We start from the raw sequence: 20,611 nt of genomic DNA on the forward strand, positions 1-20,611 counted from the left end.
GAAAGGAACCAAATGGGAAATCTGGAGCGTTAGAGTACTAACACCTTGAGTGTAAAATGACCAGAGAGGCTTAGCAGCAGATTTGAGCTAATGGGAGAAATAATCATCAAACTTGAAGTTGGGTTGATTAAGATTATTCATACTAAGGAACAGAAAGAAAAGAGAATGAAGAACACAATCTCTTGTGCACCGTCGAGTGTAACGATATATGTGTAATGGGATCCTCAGAAGGAGAGAAGAAAGAGAGGTGGTAGAAAGATTATTGGAAGAAATAGTGGCCAAAAGCCTAGCAAGTTAGATGAAAGAGCTTACGTGACACATCCAAGAAGCTTAGTGAGCTTCAGGTACGATAAACTCAAAAAATATGCTTAGACGCTTCTCAGGCTGTCAGAAGCCAAAACACAGCGAGTCTCTCGAAAGTGCAGAGGGAAAGAGAACTCCTGTGGAAAAGGGATCCTCAATGATTACTAGCTAAGTGGTCATTAGAAACCACGGAGTCCAGAAGGCAGTGGGGTGACATTTAAATGCAGAAAGAAAAATAAAAAGAATTCCATAGCTAGCAAAATAATCTCAAACATAAAGGAGAAATGAAGACATTCCTAGAGAAATAAAAACTGGGAGAGTTTCGTACTGGTGGACCAGCTCCCCAACAAAAGGCAAATGTTAAAGTTGAAATGAAAACACTAGATGATGACTTAAATCCACATGAAGAAAAAAGAGCATTCCAAAAGATAACCCCATGGGTAAACATAAAAGAGTACATTTTTTTCCCTTGTCACTCTTCTTACATCTGATTTTTAAAACTGCCATGGGGTGCACACATAGATCAATAAAATAGAACTGAGAGTCTTACGTTTGTGACCAGTTGCTTTTTTGATAAGGGTGCCAAGACAGTGCAACAGGGAAAGCATTGTCTTTTCACAAAAGGACAGGTTGGACAACTGAATATCAATCTGCAAAAAAATGAAGCTACCTCATACTCTACACCAAAAATGGAAATAGACCTAAATGTAAGAAGGAAAACTATAAAACTTGCAGAAGAAAACGTAGAAATTAATTTCATGACATTGAGTTAGGCAGTGTTGTTTTTTTTTTAGATATGACACCAAAAGCACAATGACAGAAGTCAAAATAGAGAAATCAGATTTCATTAAAACTTACACTTTTGTGTTTCAAAGAACACAAGCAATAAAGTGAAAATAAAATCCACAGAATGAGAGGTGATATTTGCAAGTCATTATCTGGCAAAGGACTTGTATCTAGAATATATTAAGAACTCTCTTAACTCTAAAATATAGAGACAACTCGGTTTTAAAATGGGAAAAGATTTGAATAGACATTTCTTCAAAGAGGATCTATGAATGGCCAAGAAGCACAAAAAAAGATGCTGAATGTTATTCATCATTAGGGAAATGCAGATCAAAACCACAGGATACCTCTTAACACCCACTAGGATGGCTGTAACAAAAAAGATGAACATTAACAAGTGTTAGCAAGTACAAGAAGAAATTGGAGCCCTCAAACATGGCTGCTGGGAATGTCAAGTAACGCAGCCACTTTGGAAAACAGTATGGCAGTTCCTCAAAAAGCTAAACAGGGTAATAATGGCCCAGCACTTCCACTCCTAGGTATATACCCAAGAGAAACGAAAACGTACGTTCGTCCAAAAATCTGTACGTGAATGTTCGCAATAGCATTATTTATAACAGCAAAAAAAGTAGAAGCAATCTAAATGATGATTGAATGAGTAAACAAAATGTGTTATAACTACACAATGGCAATAAAAAAAATGACGTATTGATGCGTGATACAACATGGATGAACCCTAAAAAACCACGCCGAGTGGAAGAAAACAGTCACAAAAGACCACCTATTTTGCGTGATTCTATTTATGTGAACTGTCCAGATTAGGCAAATGCATGGAGACAGAAAGTAGATTGGTGATTGCTAGGGACTGAGGAGATGGGATGAGGGAGTGACAGCTAATGGGTAAGCACTTACTTTTGGCATGATGAAAAGGTTCTAAAATAAAGTCGATGCTTGCACAACTCTGTGAATATATTAAAAACCACTGTATTATAAAAGTCAAATGAATTTTGGCATGTGAGTTATAGCTCAATAAATCTGTTTTTTAAAAAAGGAAACCGTGATATTATATTGTAGTTCAAGTATGTTAAAAATAAATAGGTTTCTGGGGCGCCTGGGTGGCTTAGTCAGTTAAGGGTCTGACTTGGGCTCAGGTCATGATCTCACAGTTTGTGAGTTTGCACCCCGCGTCAGGCTCTGTGCTGACAGCTCAGAGCCTAGAGCCTGCTTCGGATTCTGTGTCTCCCTCTCTCTCTGCCCCTCCCCCACTCATGCTCTGTCTCTCTCTCTCTGTCAAAAATAAATAAACATTAAAATTTTTTTTTTAAGGGGCGCCTGGGTGGCTCAGTCGGTTAAGCGGCCGACTTCGGCTCAGGTCATGATCTCACGGTCCGTGAGTTCGAGCCCCGCATCGGGCTCTGTGCTGACAGCTCGGAGCCTGGAGCCTGTTTCAGATTCTGTGTCTCCCTCTCTCTGACCCTCCCCTGTTCATGCTCTGTCTCTCCCTCTCTCAAAAATAAATAAAACGTAAAAAAAAAAGTAAAGAAAAGTAAAAAAAAATTTTTTTTTAATAAAAATAAATAGGTTTCTGGGGGGTTGATGAAAAACACCTACCTTAACAATCATCAGTGAGACCACAGAGTGAAGCAGTTTAGAGCATAGGACTCCATGGCCACATTGCCTCATTCTGGTATTTTGGTCCAGTCCTTACTAGCTGTGTAACATTGAGCAACACTCTGTGTCTTTTGATTTCATTATCCGCGGTGTCTGTGGAAATGGGATTTGTTCCCTGACTGTTCAGATTTAACAAGTCACTAGGAAGTGCTCAGTAAGTATTAGTTATTACTTGTGATTTTAATTAGTTACCTTGTTTTCATAGAAAATACTTCTTAGTTTCCAAAATGCTTGGAAAGGCAATTTTGTAATATTGCGTATTATCAAAATAATAATGTAACAGCTGTAGTGTATGTGTTTGCAGTCAATGCACTGAGTGCTTTTGTATATAGTACTTCTAATCTTTACAGAACTCTCCGAGATAGGTGTGTCTGTGCCCACTTATGTATGAGTAAAGGAGGGAGTAGAGAAATGAGGTTTGTCCATGGTTTCATATTTAATGCTGGCAGGGTTGGGATTTGAAGGAAAATCTTTGTCCCCAAAGTCCATACCTTCGCTGTAGCCCACTCTGCCCTCAGAGTTACTGGCGTCTGCTCTTAGTTTCAAGTCCTCCTTTTTGTCAATCCTGTATTTCAAAATCCTATTTACCTAGACTTCTTGATTTCAGCCCTGCCTGCTTTAAGTTCTTCTTTATTTAAGAAGAAAAGCAGGACCTGTGCATCGATCACAGGGTCCCCAGCAGCACAGAATCTTAGAGTGTGTGACATCTTGTGTTTGAAACTCAGTGCATTACTTGCTAACTGTCTTTCCTTGTAAAAAAGTTAATATTGTGTCTGGTTATGACTTTCAAATAAGAAAGTAATTTCAAGGTGACCATCTGCCAATAATGACTGTGACAAGAGAGAGCCTGCTGTGTAAGGAAATCCAGGGCGAGTGACCATTTAGTTGACAAACACTTGCACATCAATATTCCTTCCACTTTCAAGTTATATATATTTTGGATTTCTAGAGTTGCCACATTATCTAAAATGTCTAGTTTCATAACGTACAAATTACATAACATGCAAAGATGCCCAATCCATGATTGGGTATTAACATCTTAAAGTGGAAACTTTCTAGATCAGGTAGCTGACATTAAAAAATATTTTTTTTAACGTTTATTTTTCAGAGAGAGAGAGAGACAGAGCGTGGGCAGGGGAGGGGGAGAGAGAGATGGAGACAGGATCTGAAGCAGGCTCCAGGCTTTGGGCTGTCAGCACAGTGCCAGACGCGGGGCTCGAACTCACAAACTGAGATCATGACCTGAGCCGAAGGCAGAGGCTTAATTAACCGACTGAGCCACTCACACACCCCATTTTTGGCCAAAATCTTTTTAGGATCCTTTTGGCCCTTATATGACAATTAACTATCATGGATAGCACATTTCCATTTAAATTATTCTCACTGTACAGTTTTCTTGAAGGCATGGGACAATGCATTATCTGTGTTTTTTCCTTTTGTTGAATGTTCATTGTTTCCCCTCCTTCTGTAGTTTGCAATTTGGCAACTCGGCGCACTGGGGGTGGTAAGAGGCTATGGCAACTGATTGAAAAACAAATTAGAGAAAAAATATCCCAATGGAGTTTTCTCTTTTAGGTGTATTTTCATTAAAAGCATGTAGGTTGCTGCTCATATCGCAAATACCAAAGCTATAAATGCTTTAGGGGTATTTCACATAGCAATTGAAACAAATGGATTAAAGTCTTTGCTAGGTTATAAATAGAAAAAAATATCTCTTCTGGCCAGAGAAAAGCCACCATACCATCAGAGTTTTCCTCTTCCCTTTTGAGATTAGCTTTTTGACGTACATTACTCCATTCCTAATATAGAAATCACTGTCCTAACGTTGAAAACTCAACAGCAGCGAACAGCAACTGAAAACTACAGTTTAAAATACACCTTTTGTATTTGTGTTTCCTGACACCTCTTTGCATTCATCACGGGCCAAAGGAAAAGTTTTGCATCCTTTTTCTGAGTTATTCAGAGCACCTGCTCTGAAGCAAATAGCATCACAGACAAGTTTCCCCTTCCTCATATTGTGGTTATATTAGTTGGAGGAGTGCCCAGTAATATTTTTCTGATGGCATGACACAGTGCATAAGAATGATTGATTAAAACGCTACTCTCTGTGTCGTTTTCCTTCAGACTGCGGCTTTTAATTAAGAAACCCATTGTGTAAGAATAACATCAACCTGACAAAAATAAGACTTATACAGTAATATGTTAGTGGTTCAGCATTTCTGTCTATTCAACATTTCTGTCTGTGCAATTAAATATCTGAATGTTTCCACTGAACTGCTTTTGAAATGAAATGGATTAAGAAAGAAGAAAGAGTGTCAGATTTACAGTGGCATTAAGCTGTAAATTAAGAAGATAAGCAATTTTATATGAAAGTAGGTATCGTCCTATAAAGAAGTGCTCAAAGCAGTTCCTTAAGATTAACATAATAGTTTAATCCTATTTTTCTAAATCAAACTTTAAACTTTGAGGATTCCAGTGATGGTTTCACACACACACACAAAAATGACAACCCAATGTCAATAGGGTCCAGAGAACTTGGAGAGTTAGAAGGGGGCATGACTCCAAGGGAACCTTCTAAAGGGGGCTCCGCAGTTGAAAACGTTAGTTTTCTTCTCAGCTCTGACCCCTCTGGAGGGTCATTTCACTCTCTGAGCCTCAGTTTCTTAATCTCTAAATTCAAAATAATTACATCAGTTTCTCTTCGGCAAGGTTTTAATGAGGCTCAAAAATGAAAACATGGGGTGCTTGGGTGGCTCCGTCGGTTAAGCGTCCAACTTTGGCTCAGGTCATGATCTCGTGGTCCATAGTTCGGGCCCTGTGCTGACAGCTCAGAGCCTGGAGCCTGCTTCGGATTCTGTGTCTCCCTCTCCCCTGCTCACGCTCTGTCTCTCTCTGTCTCTCAATAATAAATAAACATTAAAAAAAAAATGAAACAAAACAAAACAGAGTCCAGTGAAAACCCTCCATGCTGGGTGTGCCTGTGTGTGTTTGCACAGGAGCCCTTAACAAGAGTCAGCACTCTGCTGAGCTTCTAGACTGGCGTATGATGACGATTTTGGCAACACAGTGAAAGAATAAAATATTTTACATTCTCTCAATTATTTCAAACCGAAAGGTTGTTTTCCTTCTCCAGATGGAATCGGCATGTTTTCAGTATTTGTCAGTGAAAAAAAATGTCTGAAAATGGTCTTTATCTGTGACTCTCTTTGGGAACTCACAGTGCAGTGTTTAATATTTCAGAAAAATTGTGAACTGTATCTGTAGGATGGCACTCTATTTGCTGTGCCAAAATTTTGAATCCTGTAGGTCATGATCTGTGTCTTAGTACGCATCCACACAGGTCAATGTCTTACATATACGTATGTACATACATATTATAGATATCTGTTTATCTGTTAGATAAGTGATTTATTGTATATATGCACAGAAAGCCTCCCCATCAGAATCCTAGCCCCTCGATATTTTCCTGTCACACTCTTAGTCTCTTGATATTAGGGACTTGGGGGGTTTTGCTTGTCTAGGACATAGCTCAGTGCACTGTTCCCTGTAGATGGAACAGGAAAGGGAGACGGTCCCTGTGTCCCCTTTTAATTTCCTCTAAAAATGTTGGCCCAGTGCCTGCCAGTCTGGCCTATGATATGAGGAATATGCATCTCATTTGCTCCCTGAAGCCCTCAGGCTGAATGTTTCCCCTGGTAACCTGGACTGTCTTTTCTCCTTTATCCCAGTAGTGGACACCCTTTCTCAGCCACTTTCTAGAAAGAGCCAAATCCCATTCTCCAAGACTTCTCTTGCCCCGTGCTGGGTGCCTCATCTTGCCGTTTTTCTTCAGTAAGGATAATGAGCGACTGAATGTACAGACGGCATCCAGACCGTACGTAAAACTAGAACCTTGACCCACAACCTGCAGCAAACTGCCTAGGAAACCACTCCCTTTTCAGTAATAAATAACCCAGGAAGCCAGCCTGCTGTAAATCAGACTCGCAGGAAGCCAGAGTGGCCAGGTAACAATCTCTAGTGACAATCCAGGAATCTAAAGAATAACTTCTGTAACAATTGGCCCCAAGTGGCCAGGACTTGATTAATAACTGACAGCCGCCTTAGTGTTTATCCCTGCCTCCAACTTAGAACCAACCCAAGAAAACCAGAAATGCCCTCCTAACCAATCACATCGGATGCCCACTTCTAGTTACCTTCCAGCAGCCTACACTCAGGGTACCCCGGAACCTTTCCTTTTTTTTTTTTTTTTTTTTTTTACCTTTAAGCTTTCCTGCTTCTCTTCCACAACAAGTGATGGTAGCCGACTCCCTTGCTACGGCACGCTGTGAATAAATAGCCTTTGCTTTTCTCATTCAGTTGGTCCTCATTTATTGCCACAATAAGAAATGTCAGATACTTCCTGTTATCTTTCTGTTCAAACTTGAAAAATAGGAAATCTGGTTAAAATGCATTCGTTCCAGCAAGAGATTGCTTTTTTAAACGCTACTAATTTCCCCAGAGATTTTATTAAAATTCTCGTAAAGGCAGTTTGCTGTGAGAACATTATACTCACTGTGCCATTTTCTGCGATTGCGTAACTTCAGCTCAGTGCTCAGAGAGATGCCCTCCACCCTGGGCTGTTCTCTCTAAGGCAAAGTCCACTACTCATGTCTTATCTAGGATATGCTACCCGTTGTTTCATGATCATGGTGTAACGTATAGACATGTTTGGGCTAGGACTCAAGCTGAATTTTATCTCCCCCAAAATTAGATATGCAATTCCCCAAATGATTAACTATAACATGTTCATAGCCAATTAGATAACATTTGGTACATATTGTTCTAAGGTCCTGTTGTTAACAATGCACAAACTCTGCCTAGCATAGTCCTTGGGCACATGCCATCTCTGAATTTAGAGTCAGAACCTTACAAGGTACGTACATATCTCTGGGACTTCTCAGTTGCCTCTCTCTGCGTTTTGCCACTTCCCTTTTTCCTAACAGCTAATCATACAGTCACCTACCTAATCTTTTTTATGTTACTCTGAGCTCTAAGAGTTCTCGTGTCAAGTTTTGTCCACACGTTGAAAGCGTTGCTTTTCCTGCCTTTTTCATGACTATGTTTTATTTCGTTCCTATAAATGTGGTTTTCCATGTTGATGTGAGTTTATTCCTCATCCCCTTCCATCTGTTATTTGCTCTCTTAGTTGGAACTAGTTCTAACTTGGATGTACATTCGCGTTCTGTGTTGACGGTGTTCCCCCAAATTCAAGCCCTGATCCCCAGTATCTCAGAATGGGACTGTATTTAGAGACAGGGTCATTAAAGAGGTAGCTAAGTTAAAATGAAGCCATTGGGGTGGGCTGTAATCCAGTATGCCTAGTGTCCTTATGAGAATGGGAAATTTGGACATGTAGAGGGATGTGGGCACCCATAGATGAAAAACCAGGTAAGGACACAGCTAGAAGATGGCCTTCTACAAGCCAGGGAGAGAGAGTGCAAAAGAAACCAACCCTGCGACACCTTGACCCTGGACTTCCAGCCTCCAGAGCTGTGACACAATAGCTTTCTATTGTTTAACTCACCTGGTCTGCAGTATTTATATGCTATGGCAGCCTACGCAAGCTAATACCATTAGTGAAGAAAGTCTCCTTACTTAGCAATCTGCAGTGTTTACTTACTGCCTTAGCAAAAACATTTCTCTGAGCAGTTCTATTTTCCTACATAGAAAAAAATATCTAAAGCTCAGTTAGGTGAATGCTGCTTGATTAAGACGAAATTAAAGTGATCTTATGTCAGACTTCAAGCATCATAATCGATTCTGTCATCATCTGGCCACATCGTGGAATTGGGCGTTCACCACCCAAGAGGTGAAAAGAAATTAGGGTGACAATCAATCAATATGTGGAGTAGCAGAGTTGGATTTAAAATGTGAAATACGATGTCGAGAAATTTTTTTTTCTTCTCTCTACTGCCTGTCTCTGTCCTGTGAAACGTCATCACTTTGAGTTTGGTGAGGTTTTGAAGAGGCATTCCGGGGACTAATAAAGGGTTTTGAAGGCTAATAAGATTTTGTTTCTGAGTTTTACTGGAAGGTCAGATTATGTATCACAAGTCCCTTCTAGCCTATGAGAAAAGAAGGTAAATAAATAACAATCCACATTTAGAGATCTGTAGAATATATGAGTGAAGAAAGATTATGCAGAACTGAGCGATACATTTAATACTTCCCACATGAAATCTCTTAAATGATAATAAAATCATTTTTTAAGAATGACTTTAAAAAGAAAAAGCAGGAGAGAGACAATAACAGATGAACAACGTCAGCATGTTTTTTTGTTTGTCTTTTGAAAATGTAAGAGAGAAGTATCTGACTTGGCGAGCCCAAGAAAGGTGAAACCCAAGTGATGGCAGAGGGGCTTCCAAAGAGAAGGAATCGAAGGTAGCTGCTACTACAGCAATTGCATGGCCTCCAAGAACAGGCCTCTCTCTGCCTTCGTTTCAGATGCTCAGTGAAAAAAACTGGCTTGATGATGCCCCCAACCACCTACCCAGCCTGAGGACTGCCAACCCTAGACCCTCCCCTTTCACACCTCCCGATCATTGTCTCAGTTCCTGCAGGACACCCAGTGTGAAAGAAGATAAAGAACAAAACAGAAGGAGTGCTGTAGCTCAGGGGATAAAAACGCGGGAAGCAGATGCCAACACAAATAATATCTGTAAGACCCTCAGAGCTGTGAGGGACTGGAAAAAAGAATAGGTAGGATACTGTGGAAAGGAAACAAGACCCAAATAGTGCTGTCTCAGAAATGTACGGAATATGATTTGCAAAAGTAGGAATTTCATAACAGTACTGGAAGCTAAGTCAAGAAAATCTCCCAGCAGGGAAAACAAAAAACAAATTGAAAATAGGGAAGTTAGGGGCGGCTGCGTGGCTCAGTCAGTTAAGCGTCCAACTTCAGCTCAGGTTATGATCTCTCGGCGTGTGAGTTCAAGCCCCACGTCGCGCTCTGTGCTGACAGCTCAGAGCCTGGAGCCTGCTTCAGATTCTCCCTCTCTCCCTGCCCCTCCCCGGCTGGTGCTCTGTCTCTCTGTCTCAAAAATAAACAAACATTAAAAAAACTTTTTTTTTAAAAAAGGAAAACAGGGAAGTTAGGAAAACTAGAAGCTCAATTTAACAAACCAAAGAAGTTCCAGAAAGAATAGGGAAGGAATGGAGAAGAAATTATTAAAGAAATACAACTGAAAAATGTGAGTTTCCATATTGAAGGGACAGGTAAATGACCAGCACTTACACTAAGGCATAGTTCCAGGAAATTTCCAGAAGCTGGAAACAAAGAGAAGATTTTAAGATCCTCATTATCATTGCTGTACTTAGGCAATGATACTTTCAGCACATCTAATTTAGAGACTGTTGAGGGAAGTAGGAATATTTCACTCTCAAGGCACAGTGGACAAGTAAATTGCTCAGTATCACATGGCTGGTAAGTGGGAGAGTCAGATTTCCAAAGCAGGCAGTCTAGCTCCATACCTACTATTCTGTACTGACTTCCTTTAAAGTTTTCTGAGGGACCCCCCCAAAAAAAGGGACCCAAAAAAAGGCACCTAAAAGTTCAGATTTCCCAACAGCAACACTAAATTATAATATAATGTAGCATTGCTTTCAGAATTCTCAGGAGAAAGTATTTACTGCCTAGAATTCGATACATTGCCCCGCCTTCAATCAGATGTAAATATAGCTTCAGATATTTTCAGAATTTTAGTTTTACCTGCGCCGTACCCTGCGTTCTTGGGAACAGCTAGAATGCAATAATTAGGAAGGCCAGTACCTGGCAGGAGACAGACGAAGTTCCCTGCTGATGCTTGCCCTGCAGGCCCCGACAACAGCCAGTCCAGATCAGAGCAAGGCCGATGGTTACTGCACCGTTATCCTCAGAAAAAGAGAGGAAGAAAGGAGAGGCTTATATGATGTGTTTGGTAAAGGGTAGAATGGTATCAAGAGATTTTCTATCACCCTTTTAGTGCTATAGAATTCTCTAAGTGCATTACAGAATGAAGCCAAAGGAAAGGGGGAAAATGTGGAATGAAGTGTAGTCACTACAGTAGTACTCAGGGGTGAATGATCCCTTCATTGTGATAACAGTATAAAACCTTAAGGTGAATTTACGCAGATATACGAAAGACTCGTGAAATTAACTGTATTGCAAGATGGAGAAGAGGGAAAAGAAGACATCGGATTGTTTTGTTACTTTTCCTAATAGAAGCGTTCAAAGGAATTAACTGGGGTTGGACTCAGGATGGGGGAAGAATTGAGTGAGAGACTGTTGCTTTTGTTGTAAGACCCGTAGTACTATTTGACTTTTAAAAATGTTTAATTTTATTCTTTTAATTTTTTTTAATGTTTATTTATTTTTAAGAGACAGAGAGTGCAAGTAGGGGAAGAGCAGAGAGGGGGGGAACAGAGGATCTGAAGCAGACTCTATGCTGACAACAAAGAGCCCCACGTGGAACTCGAACCCACGAACCATGAGATCATGACCTGAGCCAGACTCAGACATTTAACTGACTGAGCCACCCAGGTGCCCCGCAAATGTGTGTTTTTAAGAATAAAAATATGAAGAGAAATTTAACTATTTAACTAGAAGAATCAGTATGGCTTTAGTTTGCTTCTTTAAAGACGTTGTACAAGAAATCTGTTTTGGGAAAAGACTTTAAAAATGGACTTCATCTGAGGCACCTGGGTGGCTCAGTCGGTTAAGCATCCAACTTCAGCTCAGGTTATGATCTCTTGGTCTGTGCTGACAGCTCAGAGCCTGGAGCCTGGTGCAGATTGTGTCTCCCTCCCCCTGCCTCTCCCCTGCTCACGCTCTATCTCTCTCTCAAAAATAAATAAACATTAAAGCAAAATGTTTTCATAAAATTTTAAAAATAAATAAAAATAAAAATGGACCTAACCTAATTTGATGTTGAAGAGAAAAGCATACCATCCAGGTGAATGAGCAGAACATCTGGGACGTGAGGACCATGCCCTGAACTGCTTGGGGGTGGGGGTTGGATTCAGGAGAAACAGGAGAACTGTAGTATGTCGTGGGATTAGTGAGGCTCAAAGCTGGGGACGCCACATCGAGATGACTTGACTGCCAAATGTAAGTGAGGTTTAGCAAAAGTCACGTGCCCGTGATGGGTTTATGAAGCCATGTAGCGTTGTAACAACAATCCGATCTCTGTGCTCTCTAGTCTCTGTTGCCACAAGAAGGAACGTGAATTACAAGCTGTTATCTTCATGGCAACCAACGCAAGTATCAACCCTGTCAGTGTCTTTTCTCGGTTTTATGAAATGGGTGTATTTAGGATCAAAGAAGTAATATTTTAGATGAGTCCTTTAAAAAGGTAGTCATGGCCTGGTCTGTGTGAGCCTTCAAGTTCCTGTTGGACATCTGAGTGGTATTGCTATAGAGAAATTCATATCCTTTCTCTCTCTCTCTCTCTCTCTTTGTCATACACACACACACACACACACACACACACACACACACACTGCGTAATTAGGTTTGGTGTTTAGTCCCCTGTAATCATGTGAATTTTATACAATGTGGTTCCTCAATTTATGCCTAAAAATAAAATTCCCACGTCCCATCCCTAATTTCTCCCTGACACCGATAAAAGAGACCGTGCCATATCTTTCCAAAGTTGAAAAAAACAAAAAAGCAAGTACACTCATTACTTTGGTAAAAGGCAGCCTGATTGTAAGTAAAATTTTAAAAATTTTATTTAGTACAAATGTAAAAAATAAATAAAAGATAGTTGTGTGTAGTGATGCTTTCCCTTTAACATTCTCCTTAGGACTTCAGGGCCCTGTTTTAGTAACTAAAGATCAGCTGTTTGCAAAGATTTCCCTAACATCAGCTTTCAGAAGAAATGAAGGAAACTTCTAAAATACCAGGAGGGAAAAAGGGAAGAGCCTGCTGTGTAAGGCTCCCGTAACCTCATCTGAAAAGTAACTTCATGTGTTAGAAAGGTCATTCTCCCCTCATATGCGTGCTAGTTTAACACGAGTCTAACCGAATTATCCATCAACTTGAACAAATTCCAATAGCCACAAGGAGTGTTGGCGATTGGTCCATTTAAGAAGATGTGAATATATGGGGAGCATTTTTTTTTCTTTTCCATAATCTTGGGATTCTTGAAAACGACCATCATACCAAAGTGAGGGCTTTTGAGTATCTTTTTATTGGAATTCTGTCTTTGACTTGCTATTTATGAATCACCTACTTGGGATGAAGTAGCGTTGGAATTACTGATGAACAGCACCAGCGTGAATCAGTGTGATGGTAGCTACAGCTTTGGATTTTGACACAAATCAATAGGTGGGTCTCACAGAAATAGCAGCGTAAAATGGGTAAATTGGTGTAGCCACCATGGAAAACAATATGGAGGTTCCTCAAAAAATTAAAAATAGAACCACCATATGACCTGGCAATCCTACTTCTGGGTATATATCCAAAGTGAGATATTGAAGAGATTTTTGCATTCTCACGTTCATTGCACCATTATCCACAATAACCAAAACAGAGAAACAACCACAGTATCCATCAACGGATGGATAAAGAAGATGTGATATATGTACACATAAACACACATGTACACACACACACTGGAACATTATTCAGCGTAAGAAGGAAGGAAATCCTGCCATTTGCAACAACATGGATGGACCTTGAGGGCATTATGCTAAGTGAGATAAGCCAGACAGAGAAAGACAAATAATGTAGGGTATCACTTACATGTGGGACCTAAATTTTAAAAAAGAAAAAGTCAAACTCCTAGACAAGGAGAGTAGAAAAGTGGTTGCCAGGGGCTAGGGTGGTGTGGGGCTGGGGGTGGGGGGACGTGAAGGAAATAGGGAGACATTGGTAAAGGGTATCAACTTTCATCCGTAAGATGAATAAGGTCTGAGGATCTAATTAACATGGTGACTGTAGTTGATTACACTGTATTGTCTAATTAAAATGTGTTAAGAGAGTAGAACTTAAATGTTCTCAGCAAAAAATTTAAAAGTTAAAAAATAAAAGATAAATTTGTGAGGTGATGAATGTGTTGATTAACCAGGTGGAAGAAATCCTTTCACAATATATTTTTACATCAGATCACCACAATGTACGCTTTTAAGCATCCTACAATTTTATGTGTCAGTCATACCTCAATAAAGCTGACATATAAAAAAGAAATAAGCCAGTAGACTCAAAGAAATGGAGGGGGAAAAAAAAGTAGAAAATCAGTAATCTTAAAATCTGGGTCTTGCCCTAGAATATCTTAATGTCACGTGATATAACAAGTGTTTGGCCGAAGTTCACGCCATGTTTTCATACAAATCTCTGAGGGCACCCGTCTCTCAGGGCCCTCTGCCTATGCAGCCTTCCTGACTCCTTATCTTTCTTCCTACATTGAATCATGAATTCATAAAGCACGGGTTGGTAAAAACACTTCACACATTATCTCATGCCTTGCTCTGTCCAAGAATCAGTCAACCAGTTTTGCTTGATTGATTCAAAAGATAGAGAACCATGTTTTACAAGGTACCTTAGTCCCTTTTCGGGGAGCGCTAATTGTTGTTTGCATTTTTTGTGTGCCAAAATTTTTCTCTTTGTTTGTAACTTACTAGTTCTGGTTCCATGCTCTTGAGCCCTGATCCTTGTTGAAATCAGGTACTGTGTTCCTCTCTATCCATGTACCCATATATTCAACTATTCCATCCACCTCCCTTTTAACCTAGAAATGTTGGGCATTGTTAACATTTCAAAATCCTGGTTTAGCTGTACGATTAGTCTCATTGTACAGTAGGAAAGCAGGTTTTGTTCTTTCTTCTGAGGGTAGTTCTCGTTTGCCACTCCACCTGCTCACTCCGGCCTACTTTGCCCTCTGTCCTGCCCTCGTCAACATCGCAGCGTGGTAGTGAGGATTACCAGGAGGCGAGAGCTCCAGAATGCTCCTTCCGCCGGTCTGCCAGCATCTGCCTGGCCACTCCAGGCTGTGCTGGTCCTAAGCCCACTTTCTGACCAGGGCTAACCACCCTTATAAATAAGAAGTCAAAGAAATAGGTTTGTTTGGCTGAATTCTAAACACGAGGGCATTTATTTGCTTTGTTTTGCTGTTCACTCTGTAATTCATCAAAAGTCCCAGTGGACACGTTTCCAATGTCTTTAAAATGTGATTAACGTTCACCGTGTTGAATGGCATCTTCCCGAGGACCTCTGTTGGAAGATGAACTCTGTGATTTGCAACCTACTTTGGACGCCGGGGTATGACATGCAGGGTCACATGTGCCAGGATCGGCAAGAGCAATGGTCTTGTTCGCTTCCGATCTTAAAAAAACAAAACAAGACACTTACGTTTTGGAGGGGACTGTTGTCTGAGGGGTTATTGAAATTTTTATGCTGCAAAGGCATTCAGTTCTCAAAAATGATAGGGCTTCTTTTAAGCCCTTGACAGGAAGTCCCAGAGGAAATTGAAATAAGCAAGTAGTTGAGAGCACAAATTTCGTTACTGTGTGAATCAGATAAACAAACAAAAAGCTGAGAGTCATTATAATGACTCCCAGGGATGTTTTCGGTCCAGTAACACCAGAACCTTCCTTCTAGTCCTTAGAAAGAAACTGGAAGTTAATCCGCGATGAAGGCCTTGCAGTGATGGACAAAGCCAAAGGCCTCTTCCTGCCTGAGGATGAAAACCTGAGGGAGAAAGGCGACTGGAGTCAGTTTACGCTGTGGCAGCAAGGTGAGCTCCTGACTTCTAGATGAAAAAATATGTTATCTAAACCCATCATTGTTTCTTTAAACTACATGTGAACATTTACTGGTGTGTGTGTGTGTGTGTGTGTTCACATGTGTATTTGGATAAATATATAAATAGTATTTTGATTCATCTGGTCTTTCCCATTAAATGACATGTTACAGGGGCACCTGAGTGGTTTCGTATGTTAAGCCTCTGACTTCGGTTCAGCTCATGATCTCATGGTTCATGAGTTCGAGCCCCCACATCAGGCTCTCTGCTGTCAGCACAGAGGCTGCTTCGGATCCCCTGTCCCAGACCTTCTCTCTCTGCCCCTCTGCTGCTCACTATCTCTCTCTCCAACATCAATAAACATTTTTAAAAAATGATATGTTACAAAGACTAGCCCTGTTGTGTAGGCTTAACTGAAAGGTCTACCATGTGCTAATTACTATCTTAGAAAGGACCTACCCTGAGCCTCATTTGCTCTGTAGCACAGAGATGATGTCGCGTGCCAAGATGGAGTCACCATGGGTCGGAGATGATAACAGTCCAGAGTGACAGGTGTGACAGAGTGACAGGAGATAATGACTAGTGTCTGTACTCCTCAAGAATAGGAAGTGGTTCACATTCCACCGAACATTCCTTGGGCTGAACCCGGGCTCAGGCACATACACGGGACTCCAATATGTGTGTGTTCAGTGAGTGAATATATCAATCTGTCCTGTAAATGAGGAGCATTGGATTTTATGTGTAAGGCTCTTTCCATTTCTCTTCTTGAGAAATCAAGTCAACCTGGGTTAACAGCCATCCAGAAACAGATCCGTGGTGAAGAGTCCGCTGCACCAAATAAATGGAGAGGACAGGCGGTAGGGCTTACTTTGAAGGACAAGTAAGCACAGTCATTTTCCTCCCTTGTGCTCTCAGAATGGTTTGCACAGAAGAGAAGAAGAGCTACTTCAGTAATATTTTCAAAGACAGTCTCTCAGAAGAGAGATCACATGATTGTTAGAGATTGTCAGCTTTCTTGCCAACAAGGTTTTTTTTAAGGGAGTGACAGGGTCACTATGTGAACAACATGCTAAATCCGTCTGCTGGCAACTCACTAGAATGCATGAATTGTGTTGGCCTTAAGCATTCACCAGTTCATCTGATGCCTCGGTGGCATTAATACGCTTCTGCACCGGCATCCTTATGCCCTCCTAGAACAGTGCTTCAGTACAGCAGGCCTCCTGGCAGTAATTTCCAGAACCACAGTCTCTGCTATAAACAGGTGCTTTGATAAAGTTGAAATCGACAGGGCATTATAGGCAGATAGAAGTTATCAAGCGGGGTGCCAGGCTCGTTCAGTCACTGGAGCATGCAACTCTTGGTCTCAGGATTGTGAGTTCAAGCCCCACGTTGGGTGTGGAGCCTATTTAAAAAATAATAAATAAATAAATAAATAAATAAATGTTTTAGGCAAGCAAGAAAAAAATAATGGTGACAAGATTTGGTTGAAGGCAATATTTTGACTTAAATTTTCGCATTTAAAAAAATTTAATTGTGACAAAATGTATTCCTTAAGCTGTAATATGTGATATTTTTCACTTGTATTATTTCCAGAGAGTGACTGCATTTCTAGCTTGATTTCCATTTTGACTCCAAATAGTTGACCCGTGTGTGTATTGGGGGGGGGGGGGGGGCGGGGGGCGGGGCGGTGGATATCACAAGTATGTGTTTTCCAATTAGTTGCAGTTAATTACACAGAAATTAATTTCTAATTGTATTTTTGTGTGTGTGCATCCTAAGAGAATAGCAGTCACATGGTTCCTCTTTTAGGAAGTTTTGTTAAGGTTTTTTGTGGCCTTTCGTTTGTGGTTCCAGGATTCTGGGAGGAATCCAGGAGCCGGTTTCTGCGAACACATTCACAGTTTAAAGAATTTCGAAGACAACTAGTACCATAGCTTGCACGGACACAGGGTGGAATCCTTGAAGCCAGGTGCCCTCTCAGGCCCTGTGGCGCAGAAACTGGAGAGAAAATCCTGGGGGGGGGGGGGGGGCGGTGGAGGGAGATATGAGGAAGAGAGGCAGCAGGGCGGTCTCAGCCACACTGAGAGCTCAGGTCCACACAAAGAGGCTGCTGAGTATCTGAATTAGTTGACTTAGTGATCATCTAGTCTAGTCAGGAGAGGATGCTGCTAGCTGGTTGAAGGCCATAAAGCTATGGCTGGAAATTCCATTTTTCTCCAAATGGTACTGGGTCTTGTGGTGGGTCTCCAGGTAACATCATCAAGGCTGAAGAATATTTATTCCTTTTTAAAAAGACAACTGTTGGGGCGCCTGGGCGGCTCAGTCGGTTGAACGACTGACTTTGGCTCAGGTCATGATCTTGCGGCCTGTGGGTTCAAGCCCCACGTCGGGCTCTGTGCTGACAGTTCGGAACCTGGAGCCTGCTTCGGATTCTGTGTCTCCCTCTCTCTCTGCGCCTCCCTCGCTTGCTCTCTGTCTCTCTCTCTCAAATATAATAAACATTAAAAAAAAAAAATTTAAAGGGACAGCTGTTTGAACTTGGAGGAAAAGAATCAACAAATGTAAATAATGGGGTTTTTTTTCCCTAAAAATGTGTTTTCAGATTGCTAAGTGAATGTCATGGAATGTTTCTTTTGCTCGTACTTATCAATCATCACCAGCAGTGAACAGTAAAATATGTAGTTGGCAAATACACCATATGTGTGCACTTTTTCTTCCCGATCCCATAGGAGACAGTGCTAACCAGTCTCAGTAGCCTTTCTGGATAAGCTCGAGCTGAACCTCGGAGTCCTTCTCAACACGGTGTTCTAGGGAGCCTCTGACAGTTGGTCAGATTCGTCGTGCAAGACGAACCTGTTGTTATCCCAGCAGAGCCTTGAAACTTAAGAAAGACAAAACCCAAGACCTGTAAACAATCCCACCTCCGTGAATATTTCTTATAAAGTATTTTCACATGTAAATGAAATATCCAACTGATTCTTCCAAATCTGCATTGATAAAACTCCTTCTAGGGCCATCTTCTCCCAAGTCCATCGCTTCTTCAGAGTTAGTTTAAACTTGGTGAGAAATAATCAGACAGCAGTCAGGCCACACTGAATCCCTCCACTAGACAGTCTTCTCCTCAGCAGAGGGAGCTGCTTTTCACAGCTGCTTTCTAACCCGTGATGTGATCGAGTTGTAAGTTATGCTGAAAGCAGAGGTTTTGGAGACCAGCAACCCCAAACTGGAGGCCTGGCTGCACCATTCGTTAGTTGTGTGATGCAAACATGTTCCTGAATCTCTGAGCCTCAGATCCTCATCCGAAAAAGGACAATGAGAACCGTGCCTCAAGTATGGGGTTGTTACTAGAATCAGTGAGTGCTCTCGAAAGATCTGGTACACAATTATCCACTAAGTGAGAGTGGCACTACTTTTTTATTACCTAATAACCGTATGTTATATAATAATAACAGTAAGGGAGGGGCAGTCTTAGGTCATGATTACTTGGGTCATGATTACTCTGGGTCCAGTTTGGCTGAATTCCTGCTGGGTCACCTCTCTGTGCCTCAGTTCCTCTTCTCTAAAACACAGCTCTGACAGCACCTCCCTCGCCAGGAGTTGTAGGCATCAGGTGAGTCCTTTTAAGTATGTCAGGTGGTTCCTGGCCCACCGTGAGCACCATGGAACTGTGGTTGCATTCCTAAATCCTCACCATCACGTGCGAATCCTTAAAGCTGCCGATGGAAATCCACGAATGCCAAGCATCTACTACTTGGAGAATATAAAAATGCTTTATGATGACATGATACAGGAATCTGTTTGATCAAACTGCCATTTATCATCAACTCCATTAATCACTAAAAATAACAACTAATACTTTACTCAAGGGGCAAAAAGATTACTTAGGAAAAGCTACTGTACATATAGACATTGTTTTCTAGAACATTGGGGTCCATTTGAAGAAAACACTTTTTTCTTCAGTTTATTTATTTATTTTTGAGAGAGAGAGAGCAGGGGTGGGGCAGAGAGAGGGAGATAGAATCCCAATCAGGCTCCACACTGTCAGCACAGAGCCCAATGTGGGGCTCGAACTCACAGAACTGTAAGATCATGACCTGAGCAAAAATCAAGAGTCAGATGTTTAACCAACTGAGCCACCCAGGCACCCCAAGGAGAATACCTTTAAGTTGCATTCCTTGTAACTCATTTTATTCTTGGTATATGATTATCCTGGGACACAACTAAAAATTAAATAAAGTTAAACTCAGCTTTTAGATGTAGCAGTCCCTTGTAGGACTCTTGAATAGGGAATTACAGTTTTTCTATCTGTAAAAAAAAAAAAAAATCCATCATTTTTCTCCACCAGAGCAAATAATGCCGTGTACATTTCTGAGCACGTCTTTTCTAAAACACAGTTATTTTGTCAATGGTGAAGAAATTCATATAGTTCAGGATGCTTAAGACTATGTCCCAAAATCTGTGCTCCTGACACTGTCACTTATAGAAAAACATCATCTCTCAGAGATGCCTTCCCCTCTTCATTTACATCCTCTCCTTTATCAACGTATGAAGAATGATCTGTACAATGAAAATGACATTGAATTCCCATGAAAAATGTTCAGGTAACTCTTTGCTATAGTCCTAGGAATGCATTTTTAGGTTAGAAACATAAGCTGGTTTTTTCCTTAGGGAGTCTCCTGTGACTGCTGTAACAAATTACCACAAATTTAGTGGCTTTCAAATGACACAAATGTATTATCTTCACAGGTCTGGAGGTCTACAGTGGTCTCCCTGGGCTAAAATCAGAGTGTCCTCAGGGCCATATTCCCTCTGGAGGCTCCAGCTCCTGGAGTCTACCCACATTCCTTGACTTGAGCTTGCTGTCCATCCTCAAAGCCAGCAGTGGCCGGTCAAGTCTTTCTCCTTCTGTATCACTCAGACACCATCCTGCCTCCCTCTTCCACATTGAAGGACTCTTTGATGACATGACACCCATCCACTTTATCCAGGACAATCTCTTTATTTTCAGGTCGGCTGATTAGAAATCTCAATGTCTTCTGCAACTTTTATTCCCCTTGCCATGTAACATAACATATTCATAGGTTCCTGCTTGC

General features: G+C 41.1%; 1 protein-coding gene across 1 annotated transcript in view; it reads left to right on the top strand.

Annotated features, from left to right (window-relative positions):
* Nucleotides 1-20,611, top strand: part of ASPH (aspartate beta-hydroxylase) — a 222,895-nt gene that overhangs the window by 187,191 nt on the left and 15,093 nt on the right. Inside the window, exon 22 of the mRNA XM_032591961.1 lies at nucleotides 15,377-15,512. Within this exon, the coding sequence (XP_032447852.1) occupies nucleotides 15,377-15,512 (136 nt within the window). The remainder of the gene's footprint in view (nucleotides 1-15,376; nucleotides 15,513-20,611) is intronic.

Source organism: Lynx canadensis, chromosome F2 (assembly GCF_007474595.2).
Source record: "Lynx canadensis isolate LIC74 chromosome F2, mLynCan4.pri.v2, whole genome shotgun sequence".
Classification (NCBI taxonomy): domain Eukaryota; kingdom Metazoa; phylum Chordata; class Mammalia; order Carnivora; family Felidae; genus Lynx; species Lynx canadensis.